General features: G+C 47.0%; 1 protein-coding gene and 1 pseudogene across 1 annotated transcript; one reads left to right on the top strand and one right to left on the bottom strand.

Moving 5' to 3' along the window:
• Positions 1–26,842, bottom strand: part of LOC120910659 — a 69,354-nt pseudogene that overhangs the window by 25,786 nt on the left and 16,726 nt on the right.
• LOC120909734 (zinc finger protein OZF-like) lies at positions 17,194–18,848 on the top strand (the record flags this gene model as incomplete). The annotated part of the gene is made up of 1 exon (XM_040321461.1): positions 17,194–18,848. A coding segment is annotated over one exon (1,596 nt), but the record flags the coding sequence as incomplete, so codon positions are not given.

The following is a 26,842-nucleotide window of genomic DNA, read 5'->3' as shown; positions in this document are numbered from 1 at the left end:
CTCAGTGTTGTGTTAGAAAATCGAACAAATTGCTTTCCTAACGCTGAACCGCCTCTCAGCCAATCAGGTGCTCGGGTCTGTTACCTGTCACCTGATTGGCTGAAACAACAGGCGCTGTGATTGGACGCCGCCTATCAGGCATCCAATCATAGCAGAGGAAGGGAAGAGAGGGCGGGAGAAGAGATCGAGGAAAGTTGAGGACATCACCACCGTGACCCGCTGCCACTGTGATGGCACAGTAGCTGCGTTTGATGGGCACAGAGGCTGCAAATTATTATTTTTTCAGTTTGTTTGCGTGCCCCCTCTCCCCCCCCCCCCAAATTTTGAGCACCAGCTGCCACTGCCTACCAGTATAGATCCCAACACATTACCCAGTCCATACCAGTATAGATCCCAACACATTACCCAGTCCATACCAGTATAGATCCTAACACATTACTCAGTCCATACCAGTATAGATCCCAACACATTACCCAGTCCATACTAGTATAGATATCCAATATATTTTTCCCCATTGAGATCTGATGTGTTTTACAGGTGTTGCTTTCATTTTTTTGAGCGGTGTATATACGTTATATACGCCCATAAAAAGAGGCCACTTGGCATCCTGGCGTGAGTCGCTGCTTTCCCTGGTGAAATAAAAGGTTTGTTTTCCTGGAGTCCGTGTCCGGAGTCCATTCCTGGTTTCCCAGAACTCAAAGAGCCGTTTTTCTGCAACATTTATCTGGTGCATTGGCCGGGAAATCAGGTGTGACAGCTGTGACAGGTGACAACACCACCAGCAATTGTTGTCATTCCACCTGTGAGGTTGGTGGTTCAACTGGACCCGGGCTTCAGGACTTCTGGATGTATGGAGACTCTCTGATGCATCGGTTAGTCAAGACACACGCAGGGATATGGTGAATCAAAAACTACAATTTTATTCCTCGTGGGCACTGCACTTATTCAAAACATACAAGAAAGGGAATGCCCTTGGTTCAGCCAATCGTAGTAAAGTAATTAGTTTATACAAGTAATACAGTATGTCACAATTATACAACATTCCTGATCGTGTAACCAGCTAAGACTTGTTCTACCGCATGCCCTATCTTGTTATGCAAGATGTATTTGTTCTATTGCACGTACACAATAACATATTGCAAGGCCGTTTCTAGCTTCTGTGTAATTAATCCTAATGGTTCTGGGTTAAAGGATACATCTCTACAAGCATTGATATTATGGGGGAACTCAAGCAAGCCTTACAATGCATTGATATTTTGGGGGAACTCTAGCAAGCCTTACAATGCATTGATATTATGGGGGAACTCTAGCAAGCCTTACAATGCATTGATATTATGGGGGAACTCTAGCAAGCCTTACACCACCGACACACATAACTTTTTTTTCTCTTCAATACATTTTTTTATTATAATTTTTACTTTTAAACAGATTACAGTCATAGAATCAGGAAATAGTAAAAAGGTAGAAATGCGATTTGGTCAGGAAAATGACTTGTCTGGAATGTGGAGGCGGAGTCATACAATACACAACGTGTTCCATTATTATAACAAAGTATTGTAGAAAAGATCACACCATAAAAAATGGGGGAAAAGGAGAAAATAAACCCGGATATTAAGGGGAAATTTGTGTACGAGGAACACCTTAACAATCACCACCATTTTATTCTCCAGGGCCTCTGCTATCAGATAATATATGTTTGGGGGTTTTATCTAATCTTCAGGCCTAAAATAATGCAAAAACATCTGACAGTGAAAGGGTTAATGTGAGCTAGATGGGATCACTCTGCTGTGCTCACACATTAGAGCTCCCCCTAGCTGCAGCCTGGTAATAACATTGCTAGGAGGTCTATTCATTTATCTGCTTCATACTTCCCATCTTTATATAAACGTCTCCTGACATTTAGGGGTCTATTCATAAAATATGTGCATAGCAATTCCCCCGGGGAAAGTCCATGTACATTCCTTCTGTGTGAATGGGGGAAAGATGAATGTTATTAGGATATTTGTTGTGCTGGTCGAACGGTTTCCATTCATTTACAATAGAAATTATTGCATCTGGCCACTAGATGGAGATAATTTCTATGGTACTTAGCGCCATCTAATGGTCAAATGTGGTATTTTCTGTTTTACGTCAATGGACGGTATTAAAACCACAGGGGCAGATTTTTGCCACTAGATGGAGCCGATGATCCAATATTTGTGATGATTGGAGGAACGCGTGTCACATTCATTCTACAATTATTTATTATTATTGTTTTATAATAGATCCCTAAATGTCTGTGAAATCTTCCACCACAAAATGTACTCAGCCAATGAGAGGTAATGAACCAATTTTTATTTTGAAAAGCCTACTAGGACCACCTTTTAGGTGGTGGGGTTAACGCGTTTCATCCTCAAAGACGACTTGAGGAAACAGACCTCTTGCAAGAGTTTACACCACAAAAACGTGCAGGCAACCCACGAGAGCAATAATTCAAGCTCTAGACCTCCTCTAACTCTAACCTGTGATAACCGTGATTTTTTTTTTTAAAGCGTCACCTATGGAGAGTTTTAGGTATCATTAGTTTGTCGCCATTCCCAGAGTGTGTGCAAAAAGACACTCGCCTGTCCCACAATCCAGCGACATGGCCACCCGAAATTTCCATTCTCTTCCCCGCCTGTCCACGGCACTGGCAGGACTACTGTGGGCATCCGGCTATGACAGCTTGCAGCTGTCGGACTGCGCTGTCGTGCATAGCCGGGCAATCTTCTGGGACCTGTGATGTGTCCCAGAAGATTGCAGGGAGGAAGGGCCGCCTAGACGGCCTAAGCGGAGGTGGGAGCTCGTCAGTAATTGTGATGCATCACAGAATCGAATCGCTGACGAGATAATCGAATCGTGACACCAGTGAAGATGCGCACCCCTAATATTAGGGTGTGCTTCTTCCCCACATGTCCAGCAAAATTCATATACAAGACATTTCCCGCACTCACTAATACACCTCGAGGGTTGTGTGGGACCCCTGATGTACAGAAAGACAGGACTTCAGTGAGGAACAATTCCCTCACTCAGGACAGGAATACGGCTTCTCCCCCGTGTGAGATCTCTGATGTGTGTTAAGATTAGACTTCCGTGAAAAACTTTTTCATCGCTCAGAACAAGAATACGACTTCTCCCCTGTGTGAGTTCTCTGATGTCTGTAAAAACTGGACTTATCTGAAAAACATTTACCGCACTCAAGGCAGGAATAAGGCTTCTCACCTGTGTGCAATCTCTGATGTATAAAAAGAACAGACTTCCTTGAAAAACATTTCCCGCACTCAGGACAGGAAAAAGGCTTCTCTCCCGTGTGTGATCTCTGATGTGTGGAAAGACTGGCCTTATCTGAATAACATTTCCCGCACTCAGGACAGGAAAAAGGCTTCTCCCCCGTGTGAGATCTCTGATGTATAAAAAGATAGGACTTCTGTAAAAAACATTTACCGCACTCAGAACAAGAAATAGGCTTTTCCCCCGTGTGTGATCTCTGATGTCTGGAAAGACTGGACTTCTGTGAAAAACATTTCCCGCACTCAGGACAGGAATGTGTCTTCTCCCCCGTGTGTAATCTCTGATGTGTGGAAAGATTGGACTTCTGTGAAAAACATTTCCCGCACTCAGAACAGGAAAAAGGCAACTCCCCCGTGTGTGATCTCTGATGTCTGGAAAGATAGGACTTATCTACAAAACATTCCCCACACTCAGGACAAGAATACGGCTTCTCCCCCGTGTGAGATCTCTGATGTATAAAAAGATAGGACTTCCGTGAAAAACATTTACCACACTCAGAACAGGAAAAAGGCATTTCCCCCGTGTGAGATCTCTGATGTCTGGAAAGCTTGGACTTCTGTGAAAAACATTTCCCACACTGAGTACAGGGAAACTTCTTATCTGTTGGAAAAATTGCACCGTCCCGCACAGTCTGAGGTTCCTCAGGATAAGAGGAATACGATGGTCCGGCACCGTCCCGCACAGTCTGAGGTTCCTCAGGATAAGAGGAATACGATGGTCCATCTACACTGTGTTGTGCCGGATAGACATTTGAGGTAGTCGGGTTTTCTCCTGGACTATACTGTGTGATGTCCTCATCTTCTACTTTACAGTCTGGAGACAAAGTGAGACAATCCTCTGAGGTTTTCCTCATCTCCCGTCCATCTACTAAAATAGAAATACAAAGATTATCCGAGAGAAATACAGGAATACAGGACGGGGAACACAGATCAGGAAAGTGACCAGGGGATTACAGGCTGATATCACCCAGTCCCCGCCCTACTCTGGACCAATCAGTGAGCAGTATGGGTGGAGGAATGGATTTAGTGTTAATGACCCACCTGTGCTGATCTCTGTAGGAGTGTCCTCCTCTATAAATGTCCCCGTTATTCCATCCTCCTCCATAGACTGCTGATCATCCCTCACATACGTCTCTTCTTCTTCTGATTTCACCTCAAATTCTATATCGATTGGATCTCCACTCTAAACCAAGAGAATGAGAGAGAATATCATCTGTAAGATATAAGCTTTATTATTGTGACATCACGTAAGAAATCCAAACATCGTCTCCATGAGTCTGTTTTATAAGCTCCGCCCCACCAACCTTGCAATATGGAGGGATGGTGTGACCTTCCTGTGTGGAATCCCGGGAATACAGAGGACGGGGACATCTCTCTGGTGGGTTTCTGTATCTGGATGACTCCACCATGGTGTCCTGGTACAGATCTTTGTGTTCTTCCTTCATCACCCCATCCTCATCATCCTCCTCCTTTATCTCTTCTTTAACCTCAACTTTAGGATCTCTCAGGTTTCCACTCTGAATATAGAATAAAAATGACATCAATGGTAACAATGCAGATAATGTACAGATCCTAATGATACTATCAGTGATTGTTCCTCCTCTACCTGATGATGGTGGGGAATGGTGTGTTTTTCCTCCATCACCCCATCCTCCTCATCCTCCTCTTTTATCTCTTCTTTAACCTCAACTTTAGGATCTCTCAGGTTTCCACTCTGAATATAGAATAAAAATGACATCAATGGTAACAATGCAGATAATGTACAGATCCTAAGTTGGAGCGAAGGGTTTGGCCTGAACATCGCCGGTTTGGTGAACACCTGAATTTGGGCTGCACAGTGCATTCTAAGCCCTGATTGGGGAAAGCTTTCCCCAATCGGAACACAGTGAATAGCTGGATGTTAAGGAGTGGGGCTGGGAAGCCGGCCACGGCATCCTTAATAACTGATGAGTCATCAGCTGTCAGTGGGCTTCTCTGCTGACAGCTGAAAAAACAAAAATAAAAACATTGCCGGCAATAAAAGTGAAAAAAAACCACCATGGGGTCCTCCCCTCCATACCAGGTCCAGCATGCATCGATCGGCCATGTCACAATGGTATGGGGCTACCAAAAGACCTTGACAAGTGGCTCCACCCCTTACCTATAAGAACTGTCAAAACAGTAGGCGGTTAGCCTTCATGGACGACGGAGCTTTTTTGGGGGTTTTGGTGGTGGCGGAGGGTGGCGGCTCTACATCAAATGGACATATGTCAGGGTTGTGGGGAAGAGACCGTTGAACCCGTCAACATGCTCCAAAGCACCCCCCGCAATGTTTAGGGCATTTGGCCTGGTATGGTTCAGGAGGGGGTGGGGTGCTTGCTTGTCCCCCCCTTTCCCGGTCTGCCAGGATGTATACTCAGATAATGGTCTGGTACAGTTTTTGGGGGGGAGCCTTAGACTGTTTTTTTTTTTTGGCTTGTGGTTCCCTTTTATTTATTTTTTTTACTTTATTAAAGCATTTTTTTTACAGATTCTTGCAATATACAAACATGACAATCATACCCCCAAATACCCAGCTTCCCTCCCACTTGTAAATACAAACATAAAAAAGAGCAACTGATGATGGACTTCTGCTTGATTGTCTCCTATGTGGCCTTTGGACTCATAAACCCCGTACACACGGCCGGGTTACCCGTCGGGAAAACTGCGGGGAGAGCTTTGGCCGGGAAACCCAGCCGTGTATATGCTTACTCGCAGTTTTCCAGACAGGAAAACTGCCGGTGATCCCACCGGTAAAATAGAGAACCTGCTCTCTATTTTCCCACCGGGATTCCCGGTGGTTTTAAACCCGGCAGTTTTCCTATGGGGGAGGGAGTATACACACGGCCGGGATTCCCAGCCAAAGCTCTCCCCGCAGTTTTCCAGACAGGTAACCCGGCCATGTGTACACAGGGAAACTTACCGAGCAGGTTCTCAGGTTCCCCCTCGGTTTTCTCGGTGGACTTTTTGCCGCCGAGAAAACCAAGCTTTAAACAAGGCTTTACAGATAGAATTAGATGGAGCATTACTTGTCCTAACATCCTTGCCAAGCACTCCTCTCCTCATCAACAACCATTACCACACTCGTCCCTCTCAGACATTCTCTTTTTGCCATAAGCCTTATGCCGCGTACACACGACCGTTTTTTCATGACGAGCAGCCTCAGTGGGAGGATCCAGGTAAGCAGTGCGAATCAGGAGCGTCTGTAACGCTATGGCAAACTGATCCATGCGGTGATCCTGCTCATTTAATCTGGAAAAAAAATATTACCACTAGGAGGATTGCCTGCATCTTCGCCTACTGTCAGGAACCATGAATCAGACGGAGACAGAAAATGCAGTAAAAAAAAAAAAAATTACAACTTTTAATATAGTGTTAAAAATGGTGCAAATAGTAAACGTATTTAAAACATATAGCTAGATTCAGTAAGAGTTAGGCCGGCGTATCAGTAGATACGCCGACCTTACTCGGAATCTGCGCTGACGCTTAAATTAGGCTAAGATATGAGCGTCGGAAGTGTCTTACACCGTCGTATCTTAAAGTGTAATTTTTAGGCTGGCCGCTAGGTGGCGCTTCCATTGCGTTCGGCGTAGAATATGTAAATCACTAGATACGCCGATTCATGAACGTACGCCCGGCCGACGCAGTACAGATACGCTGTTTACGTAAGGCATTTTCAGGCGTATAGTTATTCCATCAAATAGCTGGACTAGTAATGTTAAGTATGGCCGTCGTTCCCGTGTCGAAATTTGAAAATTTTACGTCGTTGAAGTCGTCTGTGAATAGGGCTGGACGTAATTTACGTCCACGTCGAAACCAATACGTCCGTGCGGCGTACTTAGCCGCAATGCACACTGGGATATGTACACGGACGGCGCATGCCGTCAATCACGCCAGGTCACACTTCATATACATAAAACACGCCCCCCACATCCTCATTTGAATTAGGCGCGCTTACGCCGGCCCCATTTACGCTACGCCGCCGTAACTTACAGTACTTGCCTTGCTAACTTACGGCGGCGTAGTGTAAATACGATACACTACGCCGCCGCAAAGATGCGACAGGCTTTCTGAATCTAGCTAATAGCCAGGGTTTAGTAATCAAAGTGGGTAGTCAGAACAAGCCGGTAAATCAGGAAGCCAGAGATCAGCGTAGTCAGAGATAGCAAACAGGATCAGGAGGGGTTGTCAGTCAGGCAAGTCTTTAACAAGAACACAGCAGAGAGTCTCTAGATATGTTGACCAAGGCGAAGGCATGGGAGAAATTATCTCTCTTTTTGTCCAGTGCATGCACTCCCCCCACAGTTAGAAAGCACTCCCTAGCAGCACGCTTAACCCCTTGATCGCCCCCTGGCGTTAACCCCTTTCCTGTCAGTGTCATTTTATACAGTGACAGTGCATTTTTTTTTTACCACTGATCACTGTATTGTTGTCAATGGTCCCATAGAAGTGTCACAGATTTGTCTGCCACAATGTCGTTGTCCCGCTAAAAATCAATATAAAATCAAATAAATTACTTATTGGATGTTTTATAGCAGAACAAAAAATATATATATATATGTATACACACTAGCACAACAAATTAAAAACAGCAGAGGTGATCAAATACCACAGAAAAAAAAAAATCTCTATTTGTGGGAAAAAAAGGACATCAATTTTCTTTGGGTACAACATCGTACGACCGCTCAGTTGTCAGTTAAAGCAACGCAGTGCCGAATCAAAAACAATGGAATGGTCATGAAGGGGGTGGAACTTTCTGGAGTTGAAGTGGTTAAAAACTATTGTTTTTAGAATTTTTTTTTTTTTTGCATTGATACATGTCCCCAAAGGGCAGTACCTGGACCCCCTAACCTATTTTTAATGGCACATAACTTGCATATAAGCCTTCAAAATGGGGACTCTTTATCATGTTCGGCTCCCATAGACTTGAATGGAGTTTGCGGTTCGGGGGCCGAACTCTTCCCCTGTTCTGGTGGGAGTTCTGCTGCGAACCGAACAGGAGGGTGTTCGGCCCATCTCTAATCCTAATGATACTATCAGTGATTGTTTCTCACTTACCTGATGATGGTGGGGGATGGTGTGACCTTCCTGTGTGTAATCCCGGGAATACAGAGGACGGGGACATCTCTCTGGAGGGTTCCTGGTATTAGGTGGCTCCATCATATCCTTGTGTCCTTCTGAAAACTCCTCCATCACTCCATACTCCTCATTATGCTCTTCTTTAACAACAATATTATAATCCCCGAGGTTTCCACTCTGAATATATAATAAAACATTCATTATAATAAACATGTTTGTGTATAAATCATAACCACCAATAATTGTTCCTCATCTACCTGATGATGGTGGGGGATGGTGTGTTCTTCCTCCATCACCCCATCCTCATCATCCTCCTCTTTTATCTCTTCTTTAACCTCAACTTTAGGATCTCTCAGATTTCCACTCTGAATATAGAATAAAAATGACATCAATGGTAACAATGCAGATAATGTACAGATCCTAATGATACTATCAGTGATTGTTCCTCATCTACCTGACGATGGTGGGGGATGGTGTGACCTTCCTGTGTGGAATCCCGGGAATACAGAGGACGGGGACATCTCTCTGGTGGGTTCCCATTACTGGATCCATCTGTAGGAAACACACACACTGACTGAATATATTGTTTCTATGTGTTTATCAGATGATGGGGGATCTAGGTGGAGCCTCCGTACTGCTCTCTCCTTTACAATAAAGTCTCCTCTTACCCGGTGATGTGAGGGGCGGCTGATTGTCCATCATGACGTCCTTGTAGAGATCCTTGTGTCCTTCTAAATACTCCTACATAGGGAAATAGACAGTGACATCACCTGATACTTACAAAGATAAAGTCATCATCCAGACACATCCCTTGTGTTGAACCTTCACAGACATCAGGAATAGTTATTTCCTCCTCCATAAAGATTATAAAATCAAACACACGTATCATAAGTCCACCTCTAACTAAAACCCCCAACCCGTATTATCGTATAATCTGTTAGTATAAACTGTAAAGGAAATTGATGGAACAGCGACACATCTCCAAAATGAAGAGAAGGTTCCGGCCCTGTTTGTGGGGCAATGTTGTGACCCTAAAGGGGTTAATCTAGGTCTCCACACTATATTTGTGTGTATCATCATCTGCTGGAGATAAAAGACGTCACAGTGACTATGGAGGAAGAGGACGGACATGGCGGGGTTACTGGGTGTAAATAGAAAATAAGATCTTATTACCTCCTCTGCTGCCACTTCCAGCGATGTCTCCTCACTACTTCCTCCCGACACTCCTCTCACTCGGAACAGCCCATTTATAACCTGACATCACTTCCTGTCTTCTATAAAGACTTCCTGTCTGGGCAGAAATTAGATTTCCATCTTGTGGAGCTCAGAGGAACTGCAGCCCAGAGAAACGTCTCGTAGTGTGAACACGGCCTTGTGCTGTGTGTGTATGTACTGCAGGGGCGGACTGACAACTCATGGGGCCTCCTGGCAATAGGAGATTATGGGGCCTCCGGGCAATAGGAGATTATGGAGCTCCCAGGCAATAGATTATGGGACCACACAGTATACACACACACATACAGTATACACACATACATACACAGTATACACACATACACAGTATACACACACAGACTCACAGTATATATACACACACACACACAGTATACACACATAGAATACACACATACACAGTATACACACACAGACTCACAGTATATATACACACACACACACAGTATACACACATAGAATACACACATACATACAGTATACATACACAGTAGACACACAGTATACACACACACAATATACATATACACAGAATACACATAAACACACTGAAAAGGTACTGGAGAGGCGGGGCAGCTATAATCTTGGGATTTTAAAAAAAAAGTGATTTTTACATACTGTTCCTGTTTTTTTGAGGCTGGCAACTCTGATGGGGCCCCCTAGTGGCATGGGGCCCTCAGGCAGTCCCCGAGTTTACTGAATGGTCAGTCTGCCCCTGATGTACTGTATATCCTTATAGATGTGGTCATCTCCACTCCCACCAAAGGGGGATAGAAATAAATACCCCCCATCTCTCCCCCCATCTTGTGGAGCTCAGAGGAACTGCAGCCCTGCTTAAGCCGCATCCAATTCGCAGGACATTTCAAAATACATTGTTTTCAATGAGGCTGGATCACATATGTGCGATGCATTCGCACTGCGCATTGCCTCCAAACCGTGTGCGTTTTTTTAGGTCTTGCGGTGCGGCTCAGGTGCGAATTCAGTCCCATTATCTTCTATGGGTACGCAGCTGAATTCGCAGATGTGTTCAGTTCTCTTCAGGAATTTCTCTCATTCAGCTCAATACACTTCTCCCCCACTCTCCTCTCACCCGTAACTTCTCCCAGGTCTCCAAATTCGCATCTAAAATGTTGCTAATCTGCTGAACACTTCTCTTATCTCTCTGCAGAGATAAGAGAGCTGAAATTCGCACCGCACTAGTGTGATTCCGGCCTAAGGGTTGCCACCTCATCCCTTTAAACCCAAATACATATTAATTACACGGGTTCTGTGGCTGATTAGGGTGGTAATTAAACTCACTTGGTGCCTTATCTGCATTAAATTAGCGTCAGAACCTGTGTAATTCATACGTGTTCAGGTTTAAAGAGATGAGGGGGCAACCGTATCTAAGGATAGCCTCCAGCTCAGAATTTGAGAGAGACAATTGGTGCCCTGAAAATTTACAACTGAAGGCATGGGAAACCTGAAGGTATCTGAAATAAATGTGGATCTAAGGGTATGGAAGGTAGTAGACCAGTGCTTCCAGCTATATGCTTCAAGGTTTTTCTTTTATATTTGGCCCGGGCCTGAAGATCCGGGAGAGTATAACAGTGTATAAGAGAGGGATTCAACCAAAGAGGGGTATGAGAGATGAGAGGTATTTATTTCTATCCTCCTTGGTGGGAGTGGAGTTGTCTCCATCTAAGGATATACAGTACATACACACACAGCACAAGGCCGTGGTCACACTACGAGATGTTTCTCGGGGCTGCAGTTCCTCTGAGCTCCACAAGATGGAAATCTAATTTCTGCCAAGACAGGAAGTATCTATAGAAGACAGGAAGTGATGTCAGAGACAGACAGGAAGTGATGTCGGGTTATAAATAGGCTGTTCCGGGTGAGAGGTGAGTCGGGAAGAAGTAGTGAGGAGACAAAGCTGTAATCGGCAGCAGAGGAGGTAATAAGATCTTATCTTCTATTTACACCCAGTAACCCCGTCATGTCCGTCCTCTTCCTCCATAGTCACTGTGACGTCTTTTATCTCCAGCAGATGATGATACACACATATATAGTGTGGAAACCTAGATTAACCCCTTCAGGGGCAAAACATTTCCCCACAAACAGGGCCGGAACATTTCCTTCATTTTGGAGATGTGTCACTGTTCCATCAATTTCACCTTTTCAGTTTATACCAACACAAGGCTCCCAACTGTCCCTGATTTCCAGGGACTGTCCCTGATTTGGAGCAATGTCCCTCATTCCTCATCATTTGTCCCTTGTTTTGGTCTGATCTATAGAGTTGTATATACAATGCACTTTTTATCTATCAAAAAGCGTTTCCCAGCACTAAAACTTTCGTCTGATTTCTAAATTGCTGCCCTTGTAAGTTTTAAAAGCCAATATAAATCAATAGTAGTGGTGAAAAAAGCACTTGTGGGTTTAACCAATCTTGTTTTTTTTGTACAATTCTCCTTTAAGGGGGCGTGGTAAGGGGTGTGTCCTGTGCTTGCATATTTTTGCCGATAGGTGTCCCTCATTCCCATCTCAAAAAGTTGGGAGGTTAGCTAGCGTATTATACAGTATAATATTACTGGATGGGGGCTTTATTTTAAAGGGGGGGGGGGGGTTTACAAAATGTGTGTTTGATCTCATTAACTTTATGGAGGAGGAAATAACTATTCCTGATGTCTTTGAAGGTTCAACCCAAGGGGTGTGTCTGGATGATGACTTTATCTTTGTAAGTATCAGGTGATGTCACTGTCTATTTCCCTATGTAGGAGTATTTAGAAGGACACAAGGATCTCTACAAGGACGTCATGATGGACAATCAGCCGCCCCTCACATCACCGGGTAAGAGGAGACTTTATTGTAAAGGAGAGAGCAGTACGGAGGCTCCACCTAGATCCCCCATCATCTGATAAACACATAGAAACAATGTATTCAGTCAGTGTGTGTGTTTCCTACAGATGGATCCAGTAATGGGAACCCACCAGAGAGATGTCCCCGTCCTCTGTATTCCTGGGATTCCACACAGGAAGGTCACACCATCCCCCACCATCATCAGGTAGATGAGGAACAATCACTGATAGTATCATTAGGATCTGTACATTATCTGCATTGTTACCATTGATGTCATTTTTATTCTATATTCAGAGTGGAAACCTCGGGGATGATAATATTGATGTTAAAGAAGAGTATAAAGAGGAGGATGAGGAGTATGGAGTGATGGAGGAGTTTTCAGAAGGACACAAGGATATGATGGAGCCACCTAATACCAGGAACCCACCAGAGAGATGTCCCCGTCCTCTGTATTCCCGGGATTCCACACAGGAAGGTCACACCATCCCCCACCATCATCAGGTAAATGAGAAACAATCACTGATAGTATCATTAGGATTAGAGATGGGCCGAACACCCCCCTGTTCAGTTCGCAGCAGAACTCCCGCCCAACAGGTCTATGGGAGCTGACCATGAGAAAGAGTCCCCATTTTGAAGGCTTATATGCAAGTTATGTGCCATAAAAACAGGTTAGGGTGTCCAGATACTGCCCTTTGGGGACATGTATCAAAATGTTTCTAAAAACAATAGTTTTTAACCACTTCAGCTTGTGGCTTCCTTTAAAAGGGTATTTGATGCTCCCGCTCACTCCACTTATGCTGACAGGAGCCTCACGTCGATCAAACGGAGTACGAGAACTTTTGCAGTTTACACTATTGAATTCCATACTTTGCTTGGAACAATGAGGCCCTCATGGCAGATTTTTTTTCATGGTCCCTCAGATAACATCAAAGATGAGATAGCAGCCCGATACATACCTACAGATCTGGAGAAGTTGATCAAGTTTGCCATTCTGATTGACTCCAGACTCCGAGAGACCTCCCTTTAAGGAGAGCTTGCGGAAGCCTCCTGTATGTTTGGCTCTGAGCTTGGCAGTCACACCCTTTCCTCCCTCACCTCCCATGCCTCCTGGTACTGAGTCTGCCAGAGAGGTGGAACCCATGCAGTTGGGCTTCACGCGTCTCTCTCAGTGGAGGAGAGGGCCTTTAGGAGGAGGGAGAGATTGTGCCTTTTATTGTGGCCAGGCAGGTCGCTTTTTGAAGTCCTGTATTACCCAAACCTGAGGTCCTCTAGGGCAGTGTTTCCCAACTCCAGTCCTCAAGGCACACCAACAGGTCATGTTTTCAGGATTTGCCTTAGGCCTTGTACTCACGGCAGGACATGTCCGATGAAAACGGTCTGCAGACCGTTTCCATCGGACATGTCTGGCCGGGGACTGCCCGGGGACTTCTGTTCGATGGCTATACACACCATCGAACAGAAGCCCGCGCGTAAACATTACGCGGGGCGTGTCCGCGGTGTCGCCGCGTCGATGACGCGGTGTCGCCGCGACAATGACGCGGCGACGTGGGCGGGCCGCCTTAAATATGCTTCCACGCATGCGTCGAAGTCATTCGACGCATGCGAGGGATGCGGGCGGCAGGACATGTACGGTAGGTCTGTACAGACGACCGTACATGTCCGGGCGGACAGGTTTCCAGCGGACTGTTTTAAAACAAGTCCGGGAAACAGTTGTCCGCTGGAAACCTGTCCGATCCGTCCCAAAATGGTCCGCTCGGGCCAACACACGGCCAAACATGTCTGCTGAAACTGGTCTGCGGACCAGTTTCAGCAGACATGTTTGGTCGTGAGTACGGGGCCTGAGATGAAACAGCTATGGTAATTACTAAGGCAGTGAAACTGATCAAATCACCTGTGCAAAATAATGGAAAGCCTGAAAACATGACCTGTTGGTGTGCCTTGAGGACTGGAGTTGGGAAACACTGCTCTAGGGGACAGACCTTGGGTGCCGTTGTTACGTCTCCAGTTATTCAGAAGAATAAGCCCCTGGTTATGGTTATTCTTTCTTGGTCTGAGTCGTCCATCGAGACACAGGCCCTAATTGACTCCGGGGCTGCAGGCCTGTTTATAGATAGTGCCTTTGTGTCTAATCACTCGATTCCGCTGCAGCTTTGGGCCACTCCACTTGCTAGGGAGACCTCTACAGCCTGCCTATGTGACTCGTGAGACTGCTCCGATGACCATGGCTGTAGGGGCTCTTCACCATAAGATAATCCAATTTCATGTTGTTATTTCCTCTCCTCATTATCTGGTGATCATTGGTTACAGGGGCGCAACCCTTCTTTTGATTGGCTTCATGCTGAGGTTCTTTCCAGGTCACCACAATGCAGTAAAACATGTTTTCGCAAAGTGGCTAAGGTCTTGTGAACCTCTTCACTCACCTTCCTGCCAGAGGAGTACTGCAAATTTGGCGATGTCTTTGACAAAGGTCAAGCCGGTAGTTTGCCTCCTCGTGGCCGGGTTTAACCTTTAGCGGTCTGGGAGAATAAAGTCATGGAGGAGCACTTTCTCAAGGGTTCATCCCCAAATCCTCGTCTCCTGCTGGTGCTGGAAAAAGAAGAGTGGAGAACTGAGACCTTGTATTGATTATTGGGGTCTATAATCGGGTCTGGTATGGATTTTAAGGGGAACCACACGCCAAAATTTTAAAACACAGTATGGGGTCACCCCTTAAATCCATACCAGACCCTTATCTGAGAATGCCGCCTGGCAGACCAGGAAAGGGGGGGGACAAGCTAGCACCATACCAGGCCTCAACACGGCGGGGTGCTTTGGAGCATGTTGATGGGGACAAGGGTCTTTTCCCCACAACCCTGGGCTGTGGTTGTTAGGGTCTGTGGGCAGGGGGGCTTACTGAAATCTGAAAGTCCCCTTTTACAAGGGGGTCCCCAGATCCCAGCCCCCCCCCCCCCCAATGTGAACGGGTATGGAGTACATTGAGCCCCTACCCATTCACCTAAAAAAGTGTCAAAAATAAATTAAAATTGTAGACAGGTTCAGTCCTTTATTAAAAAAAATATGTCCCTTGATGTAGAGCCGCTGCCCACCGCCACCACCACCAAAAAAACGCTCTGACGTCCATGAAGGCTGACCGCCTACCGTTTGACAGTTCTTATAGGTAAGGGGCGGAGCCACCTGGCAAGGTCACCTGGTGGCCCCACCCCATTGTGACATCACCGATCGATGCATGCTGGACCTGGTATGGAGGGGGGGGGATTTTTTTTCACTTTTTATTGTCGGTGATCTGCTGATATGGTTCCTCCTATCAATATGGTTTGCCCCTTTGACTGCGCAATCCGAGCCGACGGAAATCACCAAACCTGATCAGCTTGCATCGCTCGGACGGCTCGCTGCGCTCGCTTGGCCTCCTGGCTCTTTTTTTTAACATCCTCCAAGTTCACTGGGATGGTAAGGAATGAGCCTGGATGCCGCCCCGAGCCGCGCATGCGCCGTGTACACCTGATCAGGTTCAGAGATTTCCATGGGCTTCGTCTGCGCCTGCGCAGTCAAGCAGGGAACCATATTGATAGGGAAACTAGCTGGACGAGGCACCGGTAATGTTTTTTTTTTCTTCAGCTGTCAGCAGAGAAGCCCACTGACAGCTGATGACTCGTCAGTTGTTAAGGAGTGGGGTTGGGAAGCCGGCCACAGCATCCTTAACAACCAGCTATTCACTGTGTCCTGATTGGAGAAAGCTTTGCCCAATCAGAGCTTAGAATGCACTGTGCAGCCCAAACTCGGGTGTTCACCAAAACGGCGAACAGGTGATGTTCAGGCCAAACCTTTCACCCAACTCTAATTAGGATCTGTACATTATCTGCATTGTTACCATTGATGTCATTTTTATTCTATATTCAGAGTGGAAACCTGAGAGATCCTAAAGTTGAGGTTAAAGAAGAGATAAAGGAGGAGGATGATGAGGATGGGGTGATGGAGGAAGAACACAAAGATCTGTATCAGGACACCATGGAGGAGTCATCCAGCTACAGAAACCCACCAGAGAGATGTCCCCGTCCTCTGTATTCCCGGGATTCCACACAGGAAGGTCACACCATCCCCCACTGTTACAAGGTCGGTGGGGCGGAGCATCTAGAACATGGACTGGTGGAGATGATGTGTGGATTTTGTATGTAAGTTTATATCTTACAGATGATATTCTCTCTCATTCTCTTGGTTTAGAGTGGAGATCCAATCGATATAGAATTTGAGGTGAAATCAGAAGAAGAAGAAGAGACGTATGTGAGGGATGATCAGCAGTCTATCGAGGAGGATGGAATAACGGGGACATTTATAGAGGAGGACACTCCTACAGAGATCAGCACAGGTGGGTCATTAACACTAAATCCATTCCTCCACCCATACTGCTCACTGATTGGTCCAGAGTAGGGGGCGGGGACTGGGTGATATCAGCCTGTAATCCCCTGGTCACTTTCCTGAGCTGTGTTCCCCATCCTGTATTCCTGTATTTCTCTTGGATAATCTTTGTATTTCTATTTTAGTAGATGGACGGGAGATGAGGAAAACCTCAGAGGATTGTCTCACTTTGTCTCCAGACTGTAAAGTAGAAGATGAGGACATCACACAGTATAGTCCAGGAGAAAACCCGACTACCTCAAATGTCCATCCGGCACCACACAGTGTAGATGGACCATCGTATTCCTCTTATCCCGAGGAACCTCAGACTGTGCGGGACGGTGCCGGACCATCATATTCCTCTTATCCTGAGGAACCTCAGACTGTGCGGGACGGTGCCATCCTTCCAACACATAAGAGGTTTTTCTGTCTGGAGTGCGGGAAGTATTTCCTTTCTAAATATGATCTTAATGTGCATAAAAGATCTCACACGGGAGAGAAGCCGTATTCCTGTCCTGAGTGCGGGAAGTGTTTCAGTTTTAAAATCAGTCTTGATCTTCATATAAGATCTCACACTGGTGAGAAGCCGTATTCTTGTCTTGAGTGCGGGAAATGTTTTTCAAAGAAGTCTCATCTTTTTAGACATCAGAGATCTCACACGGGGGAAAAACCATATTTTTGTTCTGAGTGCGGGAATTTTTTTTCAGTGAAATCCGATCTCAACAGACACCAAAGGTCTCACACAGGGGTGAAGCCGCATTCTTGTCCTGAGTGTGGGAAACATTTCACATCGAGACGCAACCTAAATGAGCATAAAAGAACTCATACAGGGGAGAAGCCGTATTTCTGTCCTGAGTGCGGGAAATGCTTTTTAAAAAAAACATTACTTGTCAGACATCAGCGGTATCACACAGGGGTGAAGCCGCATTCTTGTCCTGAGTGTGGGAAACATTTCACATCGAGACGCAACCTAAATGAGCATAAAAGAACTCATACAGGGGAGAAGTCGCATTCCTGTTCTGAGTGCGGGAAATGCTTTTTAAAAAAAGCAGATCTTGTCAGACATGAGAGATCTCACACGGGGGAGAGGCCATTTTCCTGTTCTGCCTGCGGGAAATGTTTTTCACAAAAGTCCGGTCTTCGCTTACATCAGAGAACTCACACGGGGGAGAAGCCGTATTCCTGTCCTGAGTGTGGGAAATGTTTTTCTAGGAAGTGCAGTCTTTACAAACATCAGCTAAATTTGTGTGGGAAAGGTTTTGTAGAGAAATCAGATCTTGTCACACAGCAGAGGTATCACACGGGGGCGGAGTCACATTCCTGTGCTGAGTGTGGAAAATTATTTTTAAATAAATCAGAACTTGTCCAACATCAGAGAATACACACGGGGGAGAAGCCGTATTCCTGTCCTGAGTGCGGCAAATGTTTTTCACAGAAGTTCAATCTTCAAAGACATCAGAGATCTCACACGGGGGAGAAGCCGTATTCCTGTCCTGAGTGCGGAAAATGTCATTCAGATAAGTCCCTTCTTCAAAAACATCAGAAATCGCACATGGATAAGAAGCCATTTTCCTGTAATGAGTGCGGGAAATGTTTTTCAGAGAAGTCCTTTCTTTCCACACATCAAAGATTGCACACGGGGGAGAAACCGTATTCCTGTAATGAGTGCGGGAAATGTTTTTCGCAGAAGTCCAATCTTTCCATACATCAGAGATCTCACACGGGGGAGAAGCCGTATTCCTGTCCTGAGTGTGGGAAATGTTTTTCAGTGAAGTCCAATCTTACCACACATCAGAGATCTCACACGGGGGAGAAGCCTTTTTCCTGTTCTGAGTGCGGGAAATGTTTTTCGCAGTGGTCCAGTCTTAACACACACAAGAGACTGCACATGGTGGTAAAGCCACTTCCCTGTCCTGAGTGAGGGAATTGTTCCTCACTGAAGTCCTGTCTTCCTGTACATCAGGGGTCCCACACAACCCTCGAGGTGTATTAGTGAGTGCGGGAAATGTCTTGTATATGAATGTTGCTGGACATGTGGGGAAGAAGCACACCCTGATATACACCTCAGATATACTCCATGGCTGATCTTCATCATGTAAGAAACACTTCATAAGGAGATCAGAGATCACCAAAGACATGGATGAAGTGTTGTACCGTGTTGGCCATTGATAGCAGGAGAAAAATAAAAATTAAGTCATTCCCTCTCATTGGCTGAGTACATTTTGTTGTATGGAGACTTAGAGGTCTATTTTCTCAAGTCGTCTTCCAGGACGAAACACGTTGACCCACCACTTAATAGGCGGTCCTCTAGGCCTTTTTAAAATAAAAATTGAGTCATTACCTCTCATTGGCTGAGTACATTTTGTGGTGTGGAGACTTAGAGGTCTATTATGAATAAGAAAACAAATAGTTGATGGAAGGTGGCACAGGTTTGCCGAGCCGTGACGAATATTGTCCATATTTTATATAACTCAGTGATTTCCTATGATCATTGTCTCCATCTGTTGTCCATAATTCTGTATCACAATGTAGCACCTCCTGGGTCTACTGAAGGTAAGGTGTCACCTCCAGAGGCAGGGGGCGAGCTAGCATGTACCCTAGGGATGAGTCCATGACTATAATGGGGAGTTTAGAGCAGAAATTGGGTGCCAGTCACTTTTGATATTTTCAAAGCTTTAATGAAGAACTTGGAAGGAGGTAGTAGGAGAGAGGGATGGGGGTCTCGGATACCAGGAGCAGATCACTTACAGACTCCTTGGATCCAGAAACAGTACAGCTTCACAGTACCAAAACCTTTAAGCCGATCCAGCGATACTGCAAACACGTTTTCAGATTGTAGAACGAGATTCAGCTTCACTGTGTCAGACCCGGCAGCACTGCAAGCACGTTTTATTTGTAGGTATGCCCTTCAAACGAGTCACCAGGCCCTCCTGGAGAGACCAGCCTGCATCCTGGCTCTCTCCAGCAAGGGTCCTCCCCTGGATCCTCTTTATTTGGCTTCTTACACACCAGGCAAGACAGCCTAAGGACCACCTCCAGGATTAGTAGGCCCCGGACAGTCTTCTGGGTCTACTTGCAGAGCTCACTTCAGCAGCACATCCCCAGGTGAGGAGGGCCTGAGGCAAAAGAGTGACCACATGGCCCAGCCCCAATGTTTATCCTCTCCCAGAATGCATCAGTGGCCAAGAACCTCCTACTGGGCTGGCTGGAAGAAAAATAAATATAACTTAACCTAGTTGCAATATAACTCAACCCCAGTTTAGGACCAGGGGGCTACAACAATCTTTTTACAGATGGAAGTATTTCACAAACACTTAGGGGTCTATTTTTTTATTAATTGTTGAAAGAATGTGACATGCAATCATGACAAATTTTGGATCATCGGCTCCATCTAGTGGCAAAAATCTGGCACTGTGGTATTAATACCACCATATGGCCACTAGATGGAGCTGACAGTCATAGGAAATCACATAATATTGTCAGATTTGACTAGGTGGTATCAATGCCCTTCTATCCTACATACATTTTTAACGTACCAGGCACGTGCTGGAGATGCTAACAGGCCCCTGGCACCATGACACACATTTGGGGCACATGTCCATGATTTACCCCCCTTTTTGTGATAAAATTCTTCATCTCTGACGATCTTGTGGGGGGACAAATTTCCAAATGAACCCCGCATAACTGTTAGACATGTGCAATTTGTTTTTCAACTAAATGTGACAAATGTGTTAATTTGGAAATATTCAAATTAATAAATCCCCTGACCGTCCCCTATGTCCTCCTCTGTGCTCCTAAGGTTCTCTGCCATGTCCTCCTTCAGTCCCCCTCTGTCCTCCTATGCTTCCCATCCCTGTCCTCCGCTCCCCCTCCGTGTCCTCCTCCGCTCCCCCTCTGTGTCCACCTCCGCTCCTTCTTCACTCCCCCTCTGTGTCCTCCTCCACTCCTTCGCCCCCCTCTGTGTCCACCTCCGCTCCTTCTTCGCTCCCCCTCTGTGTCCTCCTCCGCTCCCCCTCTGTGTCCACCTCTGCTCCTTCTTCACTCCCCCTCTGTGTCCTCCTCCACTCCCCCTCTGTGTCCTCCTCCGTTCCTTCTTCGCTCCCCCTCTGTGTCCTCCTCCGCTCCCCCTCTGTGTCCTCCTCCGCTCCTTCTTCGCTCCCCCTCTGTGTCCACCTCCGCTCCTTCTTCACTCCCCCTCTGTGTCCTCCTCCACTCCTCCTCCGTTCCTTCTTTGCTCCCCCTCTGTGTCCTCCTCCGCTCCTTCTTCGCTCCCCCTCTGTGTCCTCCTCCGCTCCCCCTCTGTGTCCACCTCTGCTCCTTCTTCACTCCCCCTCTGTGTCCTCCTCCACTCCCCCTCTGTGTCCTCCTCCGTTCCTTCTTCGCTCCCCCTCTGTGTCCTCCTCCGCTCCCCCTCTGTGTCCTCCTCCGCTCCTTCTTCGCTCCCCCTCTGTGTCCACCTCCGCTCCTTCTTCACTCCCCCTCTGTGTCCTCCTCCACTCCCCCTCTGTGTCCTCCTCCGTTCCTTCTTTGCTCCCCCTCTGTGTCCTCCTCCGCTCCTTCTTCGCTCCCCCTCTGTGTCCTCCTCCGCTCCCCCTCTGTGTCCTTCTTTGCTCCCCCTCTGTGTCCTCCTCCGCTCCTTCTCCGCTCCCTCCTCCGTATCCTTCGCTCCTTCTCTGACTCCCACTCTGTGTCGTTCTCCGCTCCCCCTCCGTGTCCTTCTCTGCTCCCCCTCTGTGTTCTTCTCCGCTCCCCCTCCGGGTCCTCCTCCACCGATCCCGTCCGTGTCCTTCTCTGCTCCCTCCTCTGTATCCTTCACTCCTTCTCTGACCCCCACTGTGTCCTCCACTCCCCCTCCATGTCTTTCTCCGCTCCCCCTCTGGGTCCTCCTTCGCCGATCCCTCCTCCTCTGTATCCTTCGCTCGTTCTCTGACCCCCCCACTCCGTGTCCTTCGCTCCCCCTCCGTGTCCTTCTTCGCTCCCCCTCCGTGTCCTTCTTCGCTCCCCCTCTGTGTCTTTCTCCGCTTCCCCTCTGTGTCTTTCTCCGCTCCCCCTCCGTGTCCTTCTCCGCACCCCTCCTGGTCCTCCTTCGCTCCCCCTCTGTGTCCTCCTCCACTCCTTCTTCGCTCCCTCTCTGTGTCCTCCTTCTCTGACCCCCCTGCAGGTCTTTCCCTGGTCCTCCATCGCCGATCCCGCTCGGTGTCCTTCTCCGCTCCCCCTCCACATCCTCCACTCCTTCTCTGACCTCCTCCATGTCCTTCTCCGCTCCCCCTCCATGTCCTTCTCCGCCCCCCTCCTGATCCTTCTCCGCTCCCCCTCTGTGTCCTTCTTCGCTCCCCCTCTGTGTCCTCCTTCGCTCCCTCTCCGTGTCCTCCTTCTACAATCCCCCTCCAGGTCCTTCCCCAGTCCTCCTCCGCCGATCCCGCTCCGTGTCCTTCGCTCCTTCTCTGACCCCCACTCTGTGTCCTCCGCTCCCCCTCCATGTCCTCCTCTGCTCCCCCTCTGTATCTTTCTCGGCTCCCCCTCTGGGTCCTCCTTCGCCGATCCCAATCCGTGTCCTTCTCTGGGTCCTGTTCTGTATCCTTCGCTCCTTCTCTGACCAGCCCAGTAACCAGTGCAGAACAGATATGCCCATATATACACTGTGATTTTAGTAATAAACCGACCTTTAATAACAGTATTGTATTCCATCCCAGAGCAGGCGGTCGGGGGCCACATCAGAGGGCTCCACGGGCCACATGTGGCCCCCGGGCCAACTGGTTGGGCACCCCTATCATAATGTGAACACGGCCTTGTGCTTAGGGTTGCCACCTCATCCCTTTAATCCCAAACACATATTAAAGCGGGGGTTCACCCTAAAAAACATTTCTAACATTACATCCAGGATACTAACAACATTTACAGTATGCAGGTTTTTTTTTTTACCGCCGTACATACCTTTATATTGTGATTTCTCCTCGGCTTCTGATTCCTGCGGGAATCGGCGTTCCTATTCCTGGGTTAGATGATTGACGTCTGGTGAAACAGTTCCCATGTCGCACAAGACGCGTCACCAGATTTCCGTAAATAGCCGAGCTGCGAGTCAGCGCTACACCGTGCCTGCGCAGTCAGCCCTACACGGCGGGCGCAGGCGCCGTATAGCGCCGACTCGCAGCTCGGCTATTTACAGAAATCTGGTGACGCGTCTTGTGCGACATGGGAACTGTTTCACCAGAGGTCAATCATCTAACCCAGGGATAGGAACGCCCAGTCCTGCGGGAATCAGAAGCCGCGGAGAAAATCTCAATATAACGGTGTGTACGGCGATAAAAAAAAAAAAAGACCTGCATACTGTAAATGTCGTTAGTATCCTGGATGTAATGTTAGAAAATTGATTTTAGGGTGAACCCCCGCTTTAATTACACAGGTTCTGTGGCTGATTAAGGTGGTAATTGAACTCACTTGGTGCCTTATCTGCATTAAATTAGCGTCAGAATCTGTGTAATTCATACGTGTTCAGGTTTAAAGAGATGAGGGGGCAACCTTATCTAAGGATAGCCTCCAGCTCAGAATATGAGAGAGACAATTGGTGCCCTGAAAATTGACAACTCTCATAATACATAGTTGCCAACTTTCCCGGGACATTCACGGATTTAGGACCCTTGTCCCGGATTGTTTTTGTCCCGGGAAATTCAAAAATGTTTTTGCCAAGGTGACCTCCAGCCAGCAGAGGGCGCGCTCCTCGGAGCAGCGTCGCTCTACACGATGGTCTCTGCTCGCTGGTGTCGGACGTAGCGCGTCATCGGCAGCAACAACAAGCGGGACTTGATCGAGCGTGGCCCCCGCTGTCTCCCGTGTGTGTAGTAGTAGTAATAGTAATAGAGAGTCCCCGGTGCATCACGTGACCGAAAACACCGCCAACATGCCGCGGATTATGATAAAGGGCGGGGTGTGGAGGAACACCGAGGTGAGGAGGAGATAGAGTGGCCAGGTTACCCTGGTGATGGGTGCTGAGTGTTTGTGTAGTCCTCCCAGGAGAGCCCCGGCCAGCTGTGGTGACCGCCATGACTGAAAATGCTCATTGCCTGGCTGTTATGGGGGGTGTATACATGGTGGGGGTGGCTGGGAGGACATGATAGGTAGGTATGGAGAGGAAAACCCTCAGGAGGTGGCCCTGTCCTCCCTAGTGGTGGGTGTGGTGTATTAGGCCTCATTCACACACACTGATCCCCATGATTCACACGAACTGCCATGCGTGTCGGGTGCGATGCGGGAACCCCGCAGTGGATTCGCAGGGTTCTCGCATTGCACCAGTGTGAACCGGGCCTAAGAAATATTTTTTTTAGTTTACAAAATGCATGCATGCAATGACAGTTGATAAGGATTAATCGCTTGCCAACCGCCGCACGACGATGTACGGCGACAGAATGGCACGGCTGCGCACATGGGCGTCCAGGTATGTCCCCTTTAAGATGCGGAGCCATTGGTCGCCAGCGCGGCGGCATGTTCGCGACTTGGTTCGGGAGCTTAATAGCTGTGCTGCAAAGTGTCCCTGGAAATTTTTTTCAAATGTTGGCAACTATGCATAATAGTGGGAGGGTAAATTTTATTTGGATCTAAGGGTATGGAAGGTAGTAGACCAGTGCTTCCAGCTTTATGCTTCAAGGTTTTTATTTTAAATTTGGCTCGGGCCTGAAGATCCGGGAGAGTATGAAAGTGTGGAAGAGAGGGATTCAACCAAAGAGGGGTATGTGGAGATGGGGTAGCAGGGGGGGAGATGAGAGGTATTTATTTCTATCCCCCCTTGGTGGTTGTGGAGATTACCCTATTTATAAGGATATACAGTACATACACACACAACACAAGGCCGTGTTCACACTACGAGATGTTTCTCGGGGCTGCAGTTCCTCTGAGCTCCACAAGACGGAAATCTAATTTCTGCCAAGACAGGAAGTATCTATAGAAGAAAGGAAGTGATGTCAGGGACAGACAGGAAGTGATGTCAGGTTATAAATAGGCTGTCCCGTGTGAGAGGTGAGTCGGGAAGAAGTAGTGAGGAGACGTTGCTGGAAGAGGCACCAGAGGAGGTAATAAGATCTTATCTTCTATTTACACCCAGTAACCCCGTCATGTCCGTCCTCTTCCTCCATAGTCACTGTGACGTCTTTTATCTCCAGCAGATGATAATACACACATATATAGTGTACCTAGATTAACCCCTTCAGGGTCAGAACATTTCCCCACAAACAGGGCCAGAACATTTCCTTCATTTTGGAGATGTGTCGCTGTTCCATCAATTTCACCTTTTCAGTTTATACCAACATGTGGCTCCCAACTGTCCCTGATTTCTAGGGAATGTCCCTCTGTCCCCCATTCCTCATCATTTGTCCCTCATTTTGGTCTGATCTATAGAGTTGTATATAAAAATTCACTTTTCATCTATCAAAAAGCGTTTCCGAGCACTAAAACTTTCGTCTGATTTCTAAATTGCTGCCTTTTGTGAATTCCAAAAGCCAATATAAAGAAATAGTAGTTGTTAAAAAAGCACCTGAGGGTTTAACCAATCTTGCTTTTTGTACAATTCTCCTTTAAGGGGGTGTGTCCTATGCCTGCATACTTTTGCCTGTAGGTGTCCCTCATTCCCATCTCAAAAAGTTGGGAGGTTAGCTAACGTATTATACGATAATACATGATCGGGGCTTTATTTTGCGGGGGGGAGGGGGGTTTACAAAATGTATGTTTGATTTCATAAACTTTATGGAGGAGGAAATAACTATTCCTTATGTCTGTGAAGGTTCAACACAAGGGATGTGTCTGGATGATGACTTTATCATTGTGTGTGTCAGGTTCCTATAAGGTGTCAGGATGTCACTGTCTATTTCTCCATGGAGGAGTATTTAGAAGGACACAAGGATCTCTACAAGGACGTCATGATGGACAATCAGCCGCCCCTCACATCACCGGGTAAGAGGAGACTTTATTGTAAAGGAGAGAGCAGTACGGAGGCTCCACCTAGATCCCCCATCATCTGATAAACACATAGAAACAATGTATTCAGTCAGTGTGTGTGTTTCCTACAGATGGATCCAGTAATGGGAACCCACCAGAGAGATGTCCCCGTCCTCTGTATTCCCGGGATTCCACACAGGAAGGTCACACCATCCCCCACCATCATCAGGTAGATGAGGAACAATCACTGATAGTATCATTAGGATCTGTACATTATCTGCATTGTTACCATTGATGTCATTTTTATTCTATATTCAGAGTGGAAACCTGAGAGATTCTAAAGTTGATGTTAAAGAAGAGATAAAAGAGGAGGATGATGAGGATGGGGTGATGGAGGAGTTTTCAGAAGGACACAAGGATATGATGGAGCCACCTAATACCGGGAACCCACCAGAGAGATGTCCCCGTCCTCTGTATTCCCGGGATTCCACACAGGAAGGTCACACCATCCCCCACTGTTACAAGGTCGGTGGGGCGGAGCATCTAGACATGGACTGGTGGAGATGATGTGTGGATTTTGTATGTAAGTTTATATCTTACAGATGATATTCTCTCTCATTCTCTTGATTTAGAGTGGAGATCCAATCGATATAGAATTTGAGGTGAAATCAGAAGAAGAAGAGACGTATGTGAGGGATGATCAGCAGTCTATGGAGGAGGATGGAATAACGGGGACATTTATAGAGGAGGACACTCCTACAGAGATCAGCACAGGTGGGTCATTAACACTAAATCCATTCCTCCACCCATACTGCTCACTGATTGGTCCAGAGTAGGGCGGGGACTGGGTGATATCAGCCTGTAATCCCCTGGTCACTTTCCTGAGCTGTGTTCCCCGTCCTGTATTCCTGTATTTCTCTTGGATAATCTTTGTGTTTCTATTTTAATAGATGGACGGGAGATGAGGAAAACCTCAGAGGATTGTCTCACTTTGTCTCCAGACTGTAAAGTAGAAGATGAGGACATCACACAGTATAGTCCAGGAGAAA

This window comes from Rana temporaria, chromosome 8 (genome assembly GCF_905171775.1).
Source record: "Rana temporaria chromosome 8, aRanTem1.1, whole genome shotgun sequence".
In the NCBI taxonomy this organism is placed as follows: Eukaryota; Metazoa; Chordata; class Amphibia; order Anura; family Ranidae; genus Rana; species Rana temporaria.
Note: the sequence above shows the minus strand (reverse complement) of the source record. Positions and strands in the feature narration are given on the sequence as shown.